The sequence below is a fragment of the Zerene cesonia genome, chromosome 11 (assembly GCF_012273895.1).
Source record: "Zerene cesonia ecotype Mississippi chromosome 11, Zerene_cesonia_1.1, whole genome shotgun sequence".
Classification (NCBI taxonomy): domain Eukaryota; kingdom Metazoa; phylum Arthropoda; class Insecta; order Lepidoptera; family Pieridae; genus Zerene; species Zerene cesonia.
Window position 1 is genome coordinate 4,188,599 of NC_052112.1, and position 17,210 is coordinate 4,205,808.

The 17,210-nt window shown below is 31.5% G+C and overlaps 3 protein-coding genes across 3 annotated transcripts; all 3 read right to left on the minus strand.

Annotated features, from left to right (window-relative positions):
- Window positions 1–3,966: 3,966 nt before the first annotated feature.
- LOC119830290 (E3 ubiquitin-protein ligase LRSAM1-like) lies at window positions 3,967–7,583 on the minus strand. The gene has a single exon (XM_038353249.1). The coding sequence runs from the start codon at window positions 7,360–7,362 to the stop codon at window positions 5,263–5,265; it is 2,100 nt and encodes a 699-aa protein (XP_038209177.1). The 5' UTR covers window positions 7,363–7,583; the 3' UTR covers window positions 3,967–5,262.
- A 503-nt stretch (window positions 7,584–8,086) lies between these two features.
- Window positions 8,087–11,563, minus strand: LOC119830447. Its single transcript, XM_038353475.1, has 6 exons — window positions 11,136–11,563; window positions 10,512–10,727; window positions 10,198–10,307; window positions 9,910–10,117; window positions 9,327–9,463; window positions 8,087–9,126 (listed from the first exon to the last, which is right to left on the minus strand). The coding sequence occupies exons 1-6, from the start codon at window positions 11,263–11,265 to the stop codon at window positions 8,125–8,127; spliced, it is 1,803 nt and encodes a 600-aa protein (XP_038209403.1). The 5' UTR covers window positions 11,266–11,563; the 3' UTR covers window positions 8,087–8,124.
- Window positions 11,564–12,289: 726 nt separating this feature from the next.
- Window positions 12,290–14,946, minus strand: LOC119830174 (seminal metalloprotease 1-like). Its single transcript, XM_038353087.1, has 6 exons — window positions 14,542–14,946; window positions 14,293–14,463; window positions 13,760–13,866; window positions 12,874–13,084; window positions 12,612–12,748; window positions 12,290–12,533 (listed from the first exon to the last, which is right to left on the minus strand). Exons 1-6 carry the CDS (start codon window positions 14,636–14,638, stop codon window positions 12,423–12,425), a joined length of 834 nt encoding a protein of 277 aa, XP_038209015.1. The 5' UTR covers window positions 14,639–14,946; the 3' UTR covers window positions 12,290–12,422.
- Window positions 14,947–17,210: the final 2,264 nt, after the last annotated feature.

The following is a 17,210-nucleotide window of genomic DNA, read 5'->3' on the forward strand; positions in this document are numbered from 1 at the left end:
CAGATTCGAAATTCAAATGTAATATTTTTTTATAATTAAGTGTAACAGTATTTATGGCCAGACTAAGTATATTCATCTAATTTACACCGGAAACTGTTCGTATAATTTACAGTATTATTATTAGGTAGGTATGTATTAAAAAAAGGGTTTAAATTTTTGACAATATCTTCATTTAAACTTTCAAATTATTCATCTTAATGATATCAATTAGGTTGCATGGCCGATTTCGCTTCCCATGATAATTTCGTCTTATCATTATTTATAAAATTGACTTATTTGCTCAAATGTACGAACTATTGCTTATCTACTAATAGCTGTGAAATAAAATTATAATAAAATTAGCTCTTATGTCCCATCGTCAAAGAAATGTGTATGATGGAAATGAATATTGTACAGTTATTTTATATACTCCTGACCAAACAGGACTCTATATCAAAGGAAAGCAATTATCTGATGGTCTCCCTTTCATCACTTTGTTAGTTTACCCTAAGCCACACGTATGCGAATTACGAGGTATGTACTAGTCGATTTTTCCCCGTGTTTTCTTTGCGAATAAAAATCGGTACACAACAATAAATTTTAGGGATCCTAACATTAGGAACAAAGCCAGAAATAGAAAAAAATAGATATCCTGTAAATACATAGATCCAAATGACAGAAAAACTGTATCGGTTCTACTACACCATATATATTTCAGTCGAGAATTGAACCCAGGACCACGGATACAAATTCAGTCGGTAACCACTTTACAATTGAGCGGGGAAGGCGAAGGTTATACATACCTAGAACGTATTGATTTGTTAGCATGTATTCAGTTTAATACGATCTACCTACAAATAAGAGAAATACCTCTCAGATGGGAGTTGACACTCTGTAGATCGACATTAAATTAACTACGAAATTTTTCCTCCTCTTTGATACAGACACGTAATTATCTAAAAGCATTTGTAATCTGAGTCAGCAATTGCTGACGGTGACGAAGATGAACGTGATTGGTTCGCCGGTCCCTTGCTATATTTTACGGGAATCGTTACGGAATTTCCAATCTTTTTGAATCGAATATACCTTATTTTCTTCTGTTTTATTTAATAAGTACGAGAAAATGCGGTCCGGTCGAAGGCAGATTAACGTCACCAGCAGTGATAACTGGGTGTGGTTATTGTATTGAAGTCGTAAGTGCCCCTTTGGGGTCTAAATCAAAATAAATAATTTCGATTTTGGTTTTGAGATGAGAGATGAGAAAAGGGAAAAAAGTCGGTCCAAGTACAAGTAAAAGTACTTCTTTTTTATTTATTAGAATATAAATACTTGGGAAATTTTATGAAATGGAAAATTTCCTAAACTTAGGAGAATTGTCTTGAATTAATATAATGAACAGCAGTGGTTGCTCAGTGGTGAGAACCTCGGACTTCAAAATCGATAAGTCGGGGTTCGAGACCGGGCGAGCGTGCAGGAAATAAATTGATTTTTCAATTTATCTGCGCATGTAGGTAACATCACCACTGCTTAAAACGGTGAAGGAAAACATCGTGAGGAAACCGGCATGTCCAAGAATCAAAAGTTCGACGACATGTGACATCTGCCAACCCGCACTTGGCCAGCGTGGTGGATTATGGCCTGAACCCTCATAGGAGGCCTGTGTCCCAGCAGTGGGAACAATAGAAGGGCTGATGAGGATGATGATGAGACATAAAATTAATTAGACACCTAGGTAGGTACATTAATATTTAAAAACTTCACAAAAATGTTGTGCCGTGCTGAAAAAAAACAGATTATCTCTATTTCATGGTTATAATAACAGATGTTTATAATAAAAGATACAAAACAATTAAGAATAATAATTCAAGCGCCATCGCTATGATATTGCGTGTACGCGCCTAATACTGGGTAAGTACAAGACAGCTTATTATGCTATATTGTATAATTATATTATGCCTAAAATATTTACATGGTATTGCAATATCTAAATCCAATGCGTATGCAAAATTCCCATTTCAACACGAAGACTCGAAAATAATGTTTTTATTTCGCATGGCTAATTAAATTAGGCATTCTACACGGTACAATCTATTTCATCTGTTCTGAGTGATTGAAAATTTCCTTTCGGCAATATGTCCAGTCTAGAGCGTTACCGTTACATTTTTTTACTACTGCACAAATGAACTAATGCATAATATTATGTCTACAATAAACATTCGAAATAATGTTGGGAACAAATGACAAATGAATTTTTAAAGTTTATTTTATAAGCCATAACTAACTAAAAACTCAACTGCGAATAGCTTCATTCTTAACCAGAATTATTACAGAGGTTCTATTGTCCTCACACGCAAAATTACAATCTACACTATCAATACATTCCTTTTCACAAACAAACCTATTTCTGTGAAAGAAGTGATTGTGTATCTTATTTCTCAGCCGCTTAATGCCTTAAAACGAAGAAAGCTTTAGTTATAGGACAAATCTATGGGGACGAAGATACATATTCATGAGGTCCCGATACCAGTCCTCTTAATTGGCTATACAGGTAAAAGAGAACGAAATTGCTTTTTACTTAATGTTTTATTTAATTCGCCATTCAGTTGAATTTATTGGCTTACGTTAGCCATCGTTAAGCTTTGTTTGCAGTTAAAAATAAAAATTCTCTGAAACAATTCCGATTTAGAGGCGTATTACAGAGGTAAATAATATTATATAAAATCGATACTTATTTACTTATAACGTAGAAACTAAGATGTAGGTGAGAACTAGTTATTAATGACATTCTGGAAGCCTTGTAAAGAGGTGGTAAACATTTTTTTTTTTCAATCTTTCTGGATCTATTAGGTTCGTGAACTATTCTGTAGATATAAACGGGCAACGTACTTAAAAATATGATATCTAATTGGAATTAGTTTTCGTATCTTCAATAAATCATAATCCTACGCATGTTTATTCTCTTGCATTACCTAAACAATCTCAATCAATACTCTACATCCCTATCTAATATATTTATAAATGCAAAAGTTACTCTGTCTGCCTGTCTCTTCTTTACGCTTAATCAACTGAGCAGATTTTAATAAAATTTGGTCTAGTCCAGTTTGAGACCGAAGAATGGACATAGGAAAGTTTTGCTTTCTATAATCCCACGGAAACGAAAAGTACCTATGCAGCAAAAACTCTGGTCCATCCAATTTTTCCATTGACTATGCGGGCGATGCCGCGAACGGGCTAGTGCCTTCATAACTGTTCCTAAAACGAAATAGGTACTGTACACTGATTATATTTACTACTACTACTATAGCTATATGAGTAAATAGGCTTACTCGTCACAAACGTTTAAGTTGTTTTTTCCTGTGTACCAGAGCTGTATGAATATGGACTCAGTTCCTAATGGTATCAAAGATAACTAAATCATAGTTATACAGAATAAGAGCAATGTTTTGTTTTATTTTTACCTTGGGCTACGAATGGCGTTAGATATAGCTGCATAATATATTTTCTATATTATTTATGCTATACTATAGATCATCAATCAACGTTTTTGTATTAAAGTTTTCTAAACTAGGCTTCACACCCAAATTAATAAATGCCAATTACATAACGGACCGCATACAGTATATGCAACTTGGGCGTGTTAGATCTCTGTCCCATTTTGTTTATTCTGGTGTGAGTCGAGGTACATAGCCAAATTTTACTACTGAGGAATGACCTAGCCGATGTACTCACTAAAGCTCAATGTTTGTTTTTCCTTGACGACATTAATTTCTATAGATTTTTTACATTGAAGAATCATAGGGTTGACAGCTTTACAATCAGAAATTCGTAATTTATGCTCTTAATCGGTACACCCATTTCTTACTCGTACACCATAGAAAATGATTTTAGTAAAAGTTGACCGAATGTGTGATTAAGGACTGGTTTTTAACTGTGTCGGAAGGCGTTAAAGGCAAAAATCCAGTCTCGTTTAAGCTTTCGTGTGTAGTATCTTAGAATATAATCTAAAGCTCTATATTACTTATTTAAATTGCGTTTTATCAGGAGTGAAGTTGAAATAAAATTTACAAAACGACATTTGTGCATTAAATAATTTATTCAATATAATATTGAAAACCAAGAAAGATAATTATTTTGAACAGTGATATACAGAACAGATTTAGAAAGACACACACACCATACAACCCAGTTATTAATGAAGAAATGTTTTTTTTGTTTTGCAATTTTTTATTACATTCGACAAAAATACCAGTGCTTACTTATTATTTAATTGAGCACAATTATGGCATGTTTTATTAAGCCTCATGTGTTTCCTGAATAATAAAGTTCAATAATTATATGTATTTCACACAATTAGTAATCACAAAAATAGAATTTGAAGGCAGTGCAACTGTCACCTTATACTTATGTATTTATAGTTTAGCTTGCATACAGTTTACAATTACAATATTATTATCAATTCATAAATGTACTTAGTTTAAGGATAAAATGTACCTATGTATGTATATATCAAAATTGTGCATGTGAATATTAACCTTAACTAAATCACAGTACTATATTTAAATGATTTTAAAATAAGAAAAATGTAATGAATTTATACTCAATTATGTAACAATATCGTAAGGACTTTATTCCTTTAAATAAATTAGGTAATAAAGAAGCAAACAATTTAAATAGGACAATTGACAATTGTTAAAGAGAATAAATTATTTATGATTAAAGTTATTATAAATCTGCTTATCACCAGGTCACTTGTAATGTAGCGCTTTTCACAAAAAAAAACAAATAGAAAGTTTCACTTACAAATTAAGAGTACATAAATTATTACATCAGAATGTTTCTTGATTTACAGAAATTTATGTTTAATACTGACATTCTTTTAAAAAAATTAATTTATATAGAACATGAATTTTATACAACTTCAAATCCTTCTTGTTTATTAAAGTGAAAACCTTGGTATAGTATAATTTTCAGCCTTTAACATATATTTTTGTAAATCATTATCATCTCTTATTGAGAACATTATATTTTTATTCATGATTAGTAACAATAAATATAAATTTAACAAATGACTTAGAAATCTGAGATAATTTTGTCGTATGTTTTCATAGGGACTATGTAATCACATCCATATATAAAATTTCATAAAATAACTTTTATAATTCATATAAACAGAAATCTTAAATAAAACAATAAAAATTTTGTATAGCAAGTATAAAACTTAAATATATGGTAAATAGAACTTAGAATGCAATATCCATGAGAAAATATATCATTATGAATGACCTATGACACAACAACTTTAATAATTCTCTCTATATGCGTTCTGCACATTGGACATGTACTTATATCTTTATGAGAACATATCTCACAGCAACACATATGACCACAAGGCACAAATACAACTTGGGATTTATTTTCCATGCAAATAACACACTCACCATCATCATTCAAACTTTCATCCGAATCAAGAACCCCCAAATGAGTATCCTCATCAGCAGGGGGAGCACTTGCCCCTGCTACTGTTTGGGGCATATTGCAGTTTTCATTTTTAAAATCGGAATAAAGTTGTATGGCTTTTAGTATATTCTCACGATCTGTAGTCAATGATACACCACACTTCAGCAAATCTTCTTGGTTAATATTTAATAAAGACTTATTAGAAAATATGAATCGCACCAGAAATGGTAGACAATGAATTACACCCTCTTGTAATAGGTAGTTAGCCAAAACTGGATCCAATGTCTTACCAGCGCTGAGCAAAGATCTTGGGGCAGTATCCAATAGTTTCTGATAACTCCTCAGCCAAAAATCTGCTTTATAATCACTTTCATTTTCAGCCTCATTCAAAGTTTCCAGTAACTGTTTCCTTCTTTTATTTCTTTGGTCAAACAGATCATCTAGCAAATGAACTAGTTGTATTCTTTGATTAAGAAGTTCATTGTAGTTGTACATTACATGCATTTTTTTCTTTTCTTGTTCAATAACACTCAATTTTGCTAAATGGGATGAAATAAAAGATATTTCTTGATTCAGACTCCAACTCCTTGCATCTACTTGATCAAGCAAAGAAGATACCATTGCCTTTTGTACATCTTGATCTTCCAAAAGCTGCTGCACAAGGGCTTCCCTAGAGTGGTCCTTTGCACTTAACAACTCAGCTAATTTCCCATCAATCTCAGTCTCCTGATTTAAAAGACTTTGTTTAACATTATTTAAATTATCCTTATAAAACATCTTATGTTTAATCATGGAATAGTTATCTTCTAAAAGATTTTCCATTGCTTTTAAAATATCACATTTTTTGATATTATCATAATTTTGTCTAGTTATTTCCAATAATCGATCATGTTCCAACTGTTCATGAGCATGTTGCTGTTGAATGACTTCAGGTTTACATCTATCATATGCCACAAAATTATTTATTAAACATTCAATGTCTTTTTCTTCTTTTTGTATTGTCTGAATGAGTTTCTGTTTTTCTATTTCTCTATACTCTTGAACTCTTGCAATTTCTATGTCTAAACTAATCTGATCTTTTAGAAGATTTGACAAAACTTTTTCTCTTTGCTGTTGATTAGCTATTTGGATTTTCTTTTCACTGTTTTTCATAGCTTCTTCTTGTTCCTCCCATGTTATTTTTTGTTTTGTAAAAGGGTCAAGTATTTTGTTAGGGCCACCTACTGTTGAAACCTCTGTTTCTGGAGGTAATGGTGGGATATAGTCAACATTTGCTTCCTTACAAAGAAACTTCATTATCTCTTCTGTGCCTTTTATAGCTACTGTAGCAGGAGGCATAACATATTGATTGTAATCCAATTCAATTGATATCAAATTTGAGGCATGGCAAAGCTCTACACATATTTCTTTCAAATCTTTATTTTCAGTAATGTTCAGTTTCCTTAATGACTTTAAATTGCCAAGACTAGGATTTAACACTTTGAGTTTATTCGCTGATAAATCTAATACTTTAAGTGCTACTAGAAATTTAATTTCATCTGGTATTTGCTCAAATAGATTATTGTTTAGATGAAGTTCAGTAAGACTTGAAAGAAAACGAATGTTCTTTGGTAAATGAGTAAAACAGTTGTAGCTTATATTTAAAGTTTTGATCAAATACAAATCTGAAAGTTGACCTCCTTCATGTAAGGATTTCAGCCGATTATTTTGTAAATAAAGATAGTCTTTTCGAAATACTTTGCATATTGAAAATATTCCAGAGGGCAGCTGTCGAAGACTACATCCTGATAAATCAAAATCAGGTTCAGGAGATTCCTTAGCTATATACAATTTTCTTTCCAATATGGCCCTGGCATCTTGTGAATTATGTGCGCTTTTATTAAATAACATTATCGTTCGGCTAACGCCCGAAGCAGCGCAACCCATGTAATTAAATTAAATTGAAAAATTACTCAAAATGTCACCTTTTCCTAAGCACCATTGCAACTTTACCTGGTCTATTTAGATCCCGGTTTTTCATATATCGTCTGATAATATTCCAGTCAATCACTTAAGGAGATTTCCCATTTTAATTTCCTGTTTTTGCAATGTAAAACGACATATTATTTAGTGGTTTACGTGCAGCTTGATAATTACAATATGACAATGACGTATAACATGACATTTGACAATGTCTATTGACAGTTGACATTTGAATTTTTTTATAGGAATAAGTTTCTATTACCCACTGTGCGTTTCATTACTATACTCGTATTTCTTAATTATAATTTTTAAATATGCCAAAAGTTATTAAATGGAATATTGGCCTAAAATCTAAAAGTAACACTGAAGCGACGGTGTATAACTTTGTTTGTTATTCACAGAAAAGTACAAAAGTTAGTACAAAATTTTTTAAGTGAAATTTGATGAAGGAGATAGTGATGCCACTAGACCACCTATATAGCTCTATCTTTCTTACACTGAAACTGAGCTACTTAAAGACGTCACAGTATGGTTACTGTGACGTCTCGATCGAATGTTTTATATGAGATGGTTCTCATATAAAACATTCGATGTTATATCTTACTACCTTAATTGTTTAAGAATAGAAATGAAACATGTTTGTTTATTTTATTATTATATTTATATTTCATACAGACATTTTTAAAACTAAAACTTATATAATAGTACCGTTAATTGTTAACAATATTATCTATCATCTAAATATATTTCTTTAACATAAGGACGATATAGTTCTTGAAACTTTTTGTTAGAATTTAACCATTTTGTTGGCAATGGCAGCTGGGACTCTTTGGAATTATTTAATATATTTAAGTTTGGTATGGCTGGTATATCATCATATGGATTATAGCCATCATTATGGTGATTATGACCATAATATTTATAATTATTATCATAGTTTTCGTTTTTATCGGTGTTATCATAATATGGACTTTTGTTGCGTGTAGACTGCAATGCATGAATGTTTCCTTGATCATGTTTATATCTATTATCATTATATTTATTTTTCATGTGTTGAAGCAAATCTTGATCCATATGAAAAGCATTTGCGTGTTCATTTTGCTTATTTGTGTATTCATTTGCCTGATTGTTATTAGAATGCTTAACTGTGTATGGTTGGTATTGATCGTGATATTGTATTAAATCCGGCGAATTATAGTCATGTGCTATATGACCTGCACTCCGACCGTTATCTAATTTACGAGCGTCAGATGGGTTCATATTATTGCTTATGTCAGTAGTGAACTCATATACACCATCTTGGTATTCATTGTCATCTTTGTTTCCTGTGACAACAAGCATTGCACTAGGAATCCTTTCTTCATTGTGTGAATAGTGAGGCATAGAATATATATCATTTATTTCCTTAATAACTCCAAATCCATGAACAGACATTGGAGGCACACTTTCTTTCGTTTTACTAAAATCATTAAACTTATCAATGTTGGAAAAGTCATGCAAATTATATGTTTGTGCTGCAGGTAGCTTTATAGCTACGGCTTTACCTTGATGATATCCTATTCCACGTCCCTCGAAAGGTTTATTTTTGTCAGGTTTCTTTGCAGCTAGGGGTATTTTAGAGGAATCGCTATCTAAAAACCGATCGGAATCCGCATCACAGTACATTTTGTTTAGCTTTTGTGTGTCCTTCTGCGACAGGCCAATCCTCTGACCGATTTCAGCTCCCCTCTGAAAAATAATTCGTTTGTAATGTTGAATATACTTTTCAATAAAATTAAATAATTACTTATAAGCTTTGCTCGCTTCTGTATGTATATTTTATAGCCACAAACAACAATGAAGTAGTTAGAATAAAAAAAATAGAAAGCTACGACTATCTACTTAATAATTAAAAAATTTAAGAATATTTCAATAAAATATATTGTCACCTGTTTTGGCACGAGTGTGTCTTTTCCATTGACAGAGAAAGCTTTTCGGCTATAATGCAGAACACTTTCGTAGTCGTAACCCACGCCAAAGTCGGACACCGCAAACGAGTTGTATTTGCGAAAATTGTGTCTTGTCGCTGGAACAGAATGTCAAGTTTTTGGTGGTATACAACACATACAATAACAATTCCGACCTGATTGACACAATTTAAACATAATGTAAAAATTAAATAAACAAAATTACGCTTAAAGAGAGCCAAAAAGATCAAATTAGATCAAAACTGTAAAATAAATTATTAGATATAATGTGAACAAATAACAATTTTTTATGTAATATAAGAATTAATATTCTAAGCATCTATTTTATCGGAATGAACTATCGCTGACACAATAGCCTTGATCCACCCGTTATAATATTCTATATCCAACGAACGACCCGTTATTTTATATCTAATAGAATTAGAACCAATTATAAGAATACCAAGCGAAACGGTAACTGCTAGGTCACAGATTACTTAACAGTTACTATGACTTTTTTTAGATTTATCTTTATATAGGATATACTAATCAATTATGTAGGTACTTTGTATAATGTTTTCCCACAACACATCGATGAAGTCATCCCTATCGGGGCTGCTCTGCATGTGATAGAAGCCAAGGGTATGAAGGAGTTCGTGTACAACAGTTCCGTGTCGAAAACATCCACGTCCAGCTGGATGCCGACCAGACAAGTTTAGAACCTGGTAGCCCCCTTGATAGCCGACTTGAGAGAAGCAGCCGCGTCTACTGCCCTGTGATATATAAATTAAATAAAAATTTATTGTAACTATTGCTTAGAAAACTCCAATAAAATTTCATTGTTATGACTGACCTGAATAACAACAGCATCACGATCGCCTTTCTTGTAAGGAGTAAACTTTACACACGACGCTTGAGCTAAATCAGCAATACCGTCTTCTATAGCCTGTACCTGATCTAGATCTAAAAAAAAATAACCCAGGCAGGCATTAGTATTATATGTATGTGTAAATAAAGAATGACGAGTCTTATTTTAATTTAGCGATTTATTTACTAAATAGTTAAAAATTATCTACGACATTTTTTCTGGGATTTACAAATAGCAAACGTATTTATTATCACGTGTATAATTTTAAAAAGGCACAATCGACGACCCTATTTACTTACTAAAATGTTCTCGTTGAATAAAATAAATAACTTCATTATTAGGCCACCGTTTGGTGCTATCCGCTAGACCATTCCGAGCGAGACCCTCTACAACGTTAGTGACAATCATGCGCCGTTGTCGATCATTTAAGATAAGATCTCCTTCAAATTTCCCGCTTTCTTCCCATGCATTATCCGACGCTGGTTCGTCTTCATCGAAGTCTGCTTCAGGGTTACCTTTAAATATCAATTATTATCAGTGAAATTTTCTTTTGCAAGAGACTCAAAGTTTATTAGCTTTTTCGATAATACCAAGTTTTTATGGTGTTTAATAATTAATCATATGCCAAAGTAAGTATAATTTATATAAGTACGATAATTAGCTAAAGTGTAAGCGCTCTACAATATTCTGAGTTTAAATAATTCTTATAGCAAGGAAATTTCATTTTAAAGCCAATTTTATTTTTTATTTTTAGCAAAGGTCAGGACCTAATTGTATATTTATGCAAAATAGAGGCATAATAGCGACAAAGGTACTATCGAGTAGCATTTATATATTGTAGATTTAAACTTAATAAGAAAAAAAAACATTGATAAATAATTATCTAGACATAAATAAAATAAATACGATGATACCAAACTTACTCTTTAAATTTTGATCTAATTGTGATGTCTCCTTTAGAAAGTTTTCAAAATCTTCTATTTCACTATCGGACATCGATTCACACTTAATTACAAACACACACAATAAAACAACACAGTTTATCCACTTCATTATTCAAATATAAAACTGATTAAATTTTAAATATTTAAAAGATGTGCAATATCGTTCTTCTAGCAGCTTTTAGTAGCAAGTTTTCGAAAAAAGTATGTCATATTAACGGTATAATAATGTCTCGTCGCATTGATGTTTTGGCTGAGCTAGATCGATTTGATAAAAAATGTACAGCACTGCGAATTTTTTCGTGACAAAACCCATCGAGGCGGGTCTGGAATTAATATAGCTTTGAATACAACCATTTCACAAGGTGTAAGCGCACTACTGCAGCGGCGACTTGCGACAGTGAGCGTGACACAAACGGACTACGCCTACCATGCAAGAATTAATTGCCAAATTCTCTGCACCATTTACTTTATCAACAGATACAACCTTGATTTCGATAATTCTATTTGCTCTATTTATTTCAAACATAACATGTAGAGCAGGTTCTTTGAATAATATAGGAAGTAAATTTATTCAAGTAAGGTACAATGTTTGTAGTTTCCGTGTTATTTTCAATCCCTAAATTACAAATCACACTAATATTATAAATGTGAGTTTGTTTGTTTGGATGTTTGTCCGTCAATCACGCTGAGATTACTGAACGGATTTTGATGAAATTTGATATACAGACGGGGTGACTTGGGTGATAAGATGTTTATCCCTATTAAATACTCCTATATACTTGGGATAAAAACAGGAATCTTGATATCCGGGCGGAGCCGGCACAAGCGTCTAGCGACTTATTATTTTTGCATATTATTTTACATATTATATAGATAGACACTGTTAATAGTTAGGCGATATTATACATCAAATGTATTTGCAACGTAAATGATAGAATTAGCTACCATACCTAAAGTTTTAAGATATGTACATAAACAATAAGAGTATATTGTTGCAACTTTTATCGGCAATGGACACGCTTTCACCACAAATTGGCAAATTAAACGAATGAATTGTATAGAAACATAAAAAAGCAATATAAGCTTACGTTAATCGGAATAAAAGGAAAGTTGCAAAATACAAATAGACCAAGTAGATCAACACGAAACGTTTAATACGAAAAAGTGTAGATAACTAGAGCAGACGCAATTATGTATAGCTAATTGTTCTAATTTGAAAATTAACACTCACTTTTTTTATTAACACAGTTATTACACACATTTCCTTTACGATTCGTTCTCTACAGATTCTTCCTCCATATTTTCACAGTACATTTTATTTAATTTGATGACATCTTTTTCAGACATGCCTAATCTTTGTCCCAACTCAACATTTTCCTGTGAAGTGTATTCTAGATTATAATAAATGTATCACCTAATATTACATTTTAATCGCCTTAGAAAAATTAATATTACCTCTAATGGAATTATCGTTTTATTTCCATTTTTTGAAAAGGCTTTTTCTGGGTAATGCATGACACTTCCATAGTCATATGATATTCCAAAATCAGTTATTGTATCATTATTGTATTTTTTGAAATTATGCTCATGCCCTAAAACGTACAATTAACTAAAGTTATAAATATCTATTGCTGGGCATTTATTTCTGAAATAATTACAGTAAAGACCACACAAATACAGATTCGGATAAAAATATTAAATTAACTCATAAACTCACCAGCTTTAATATTTTCCCAAATAATTTCCACGAAATCGTCCCTATCATACGTACTCTGCATGTGAAAAAAACCCAGAGTATGTAACATCTCATGAACTACAGTACCATGTTTGAAACAGCGTTTGGCGAGATTCAAAACTTGGTCTGGTTCATCTTCTTCATCCTCTGGTAGTCTATAACCCACATTTGAATAACAGCCACTTGCAGAACCCTGAATATTCAAACAATTTATTTGTATATTACATGCTACGTTAATTTTACACTTACATATAAATGTATGCAATTTTAGTAAGTTTTTTAAATTTTTGTCCTAATCCAAGCGCAGAAATATCCGCCAAACTTAAAAATCAATAAAATTCGTTCAGCCGTTGTTGAGTAATTACATATTGGTACAGAGGTTAACGCGTGAGCGTAGAACCGAGAGGTCCTGGGTTCAATTCCCGGTGGGGACGCACAAAAAAAAAAATTGTCTCGGTCTGGCTGGACACAGAAGGTTGATCACCTACTTGTCCGTAAAGAAAATCGATCAGTGAAACAGATGTACATCATCTGCCCCATACCCCACTAGGGGATACGGAACTTCACTAACTTTATTTCTTACTACACTAAAGTAGGGTAACTAATATAGTTGTGATACAGATCGATCTGAGTACTTCTCTTCGAGGTTTACACATGACTAACATTCACCTAAGTTTTGAAACGAACATATGAACTAAAAATATAACAAATACGTACCTACTGACTATTATTTCATATTTTCATATATGATTGTATTAATAAAAAATTGATTCTTACATCACTAGAATGTTCTGCAGAGTCTAATAACTGATTTGTAGTTAACTATATGAAAATGACATAATAATTAGTAGTTAATAAACACAATCACCTGTATTCGTAAAGCATGTTCGTTCGCTTTTCGTTTGCTGAATTGTATGCACGACTTATTGGATATATCGGCCATTCCCATTTCGATCATCTTTATTTGATCCTCATCTGAGATAAGATTATCATTATTTATTTGATAGGATAGTAATAACAACTGAACATTTGGAAAAGTGCTATTTAATATGTGAAATCAAATATCGAAATACTACTAACGACGAATTAAAATACAAAGTTTCCTGTGATTGTTAGATCGTTGCAATATTATCAAAACATCGTTAGACCATTTTAAACAGCCAAACACCTATCCTTCATCTAAAAATTGTTAATATAAAATATTTAGCCATTCTTTTTCGATGGCGATTAATAGCCGTTTATAATTAGATTAAACAAGGCTTTTATGGCGTGACTGGTATCGATTTTTATCCACTATATCCACATTTTTATCTTTTTTTCGCAACATCGCTACAGAACATTAACAAAGCACATAAGTAGTAAGTAATTAAATTAATAGTACAAAAATTATACAATACAAACCAAAGTCGTCTTCTTCGATGTAGTATACAACGGTATTATTGGGCCAACGTTTAGCACCATCTAGGAGACCGTTGCGTCCTTTTACCGCTGACGTGATAGATTCCCTTTGTTCGGCTGTTAATAACATATCACCTTCGAAGTGCTCACCCAATTCCGGATTTATATTTAAATCTGGTAAAAGTATTATACTTTACAAACATCAAATCATTAATTTCTTATTATAATATTTCCTTATTGTTAACATTTTACCATCGTCATAAACATCTACTGATCCGTACAGCTCGCCTTGCTTAATAGGAGATGCTTTGCAAGAAACAATAATTAAACATGAAAATACGATCAACATCTTGGTTCCAAGTTTCTAACGACACTACGTTGATTTCTATGCGTTTATATAAGTAACGATTGTTAATTAGTAACGTTCTAAAATTAACACAAACATTTAAAATGTTTTAAGACTTGCGCTATTACAAGAGAATCCTGCTGTGAACCTTAAGAATGAGTGTTTTAAAGGCATCGATAAACAGCTAAGTAATAAGTCATTGGCTTTCTTATCATTTGTCCTTTTTCGCTTACATTGTATCTAGAATATTAAGTATCCTTACGAGTTACGATAAACAGAATGAGCTTTGCTTCTACGTAGTACGTTTCATGCATAGTAATACTTAACAACTGTATCGGTTGTTCGTAAACATTAATATGCAAATATATCCCTAACATTAACCATCGTTAAATTCTTCGGACATTCATTCCACTTATTAGATACGCAATATTCATATTAGGAATTTAGGTATTTGGAAAAAAATAAAAATACATTGTTGGTATTGTAAATAACGTGCTATATTTATATTACAAAATAATTATAAAAAAAATCTCGACACACAAAATGTAAACTGTACACGCATGCAATTCAAATACAATATATTTTATCGACAAACCGCTAAATTTAATGTACAAATAATAATAAAGTAATCAAATAATATGTAAAGTAAATTAAAAATAATTCATAATAACAGAATAAACCGTTCAAAGAATGAACGAAAAATAACATAAATCCATTTGATACATTATGGCATTCATTAAACATAATACTGTGCTAATACAACAAACGATGTACATTCTTCACTTAACTGTACCATGCTAGAATTTTATTATAAGTATAAATAAATAAAGACATCGACACGTAAAATAAAGACATTGCAGACGACCTTCATCACCTAATCAAAATGTGATATTATGGAATCTAATTAATCATTTTAAACTTACAACATCCACTATTCTGAGTAAATTAATTAATTAGGCAGTCTTTATATTTCATCAAACAACACCAAACGTCGCTGAACTTCACAATTCATTAAATAAGTATTCAATGGAATACCATACAACAAAATGGTAACATACCTATCAACTTAACATTCAAATTATTTATACAAATTACAATATCAAGACAAACATGTGTAAAGCGCTGTAAAACGTTCTAAATATTGGTCTAATTTATTATTGCGCGGGATGGCCATCCCTCAACATGCATAACACGCACTACCTTTTCGTTGCGAGTACATAATCAACTACTTACTGCCTTTATACGATTATGAAAAATTTTAATGTATGTTACGAAATTGAATTGTAATATAGCACACCGGAATATCCTATACGACCCCGATACACGCATATGCGGGCTAAATACCAGGCCTATCGGAAAGAATAACACGGATGTCAACTATTCCATTAGCATCCGAAATTTAAAGTCGGTATTGCAATACGAGTGCGGTATGTCATATTACAAGTATAACGAATTACCCTAAATACATCGTGACAGTAAAACTCGTTTATATTGACTATATCTGAAATTTCTACACTCACGCCTTCTTTTGGAGATAAAATGGGGTTTATTTACGCTTACCGCTAACATTTGTCTAATATAATATTTGCCTACGTATAGAGGACGTCAACCGAGTTGTAAGCGAACACTCAAAACGAGTGCATCTTATCACATATTGTGGAGTGCTTTATAAATATTACAAAATTATTGCTATATCATCAATCATCAGTAATCTGATTGTCTTAAGGCAAATAAATAATGCTGATCACTAATTGGTTATATCATATTCATCAAAAACTTCTATGAAACACGTAATCTATAGTGAATTTTTAAGTATTTATAATAATTAGTTCAAATGCTGTACGGGGCTTGTACTGAGTCTAAGCTTTACTTTATTAATGTTTACTTTACATTTACAAATCAAGAATTCAAGATAAGATACACAACAAGTGACGATTGTATTATATGATAATGTTTTCTCAAAAGTATGACATTTGTTAAAGAAAAGCTACCTTGAAGGTAGCTTTAATAAATAGGAAAAATAGAATTTTTGAATATCAAAAATAATACTTACTAGATATCATTTATGAAATTGCGTAAAAATTGCGCTAATTATAGTATAAAATCTCAGTAAATTTAGTTTAATTTATAGCAAAATTAAGTCGCATGATTAATAATAAAAATATATAAATATATATCTATAGATAGTTATTTTGGATTCAGTTACAAATGATCAGAATATAATGCGATCAATGCTTCATATAATATATAAATTTATGTATAATGTGATTACAAAATATAAATCAAGCTAACATAGAAAATCAAGGCCATATTTAACAATTTCAGTAATCATTTAATTATTTCATTATATCGGGTGCAATGGAGTTTCCATTTTGGCACATATCCTATTAGTTATTTCTTTATATCCTGCGTCTTAAATCGGAAAGAAAGTGAAAATTATCTGAATCTTTTAAAATAAGCCACAAATCACCATTAGTAATTCACACATTATATTACTTAAATTATAGGCACGTAACGTATATAATTATGCACCTTTCATCTATTGTTACTACGTTATAAGTAGAGCAATGTGAAA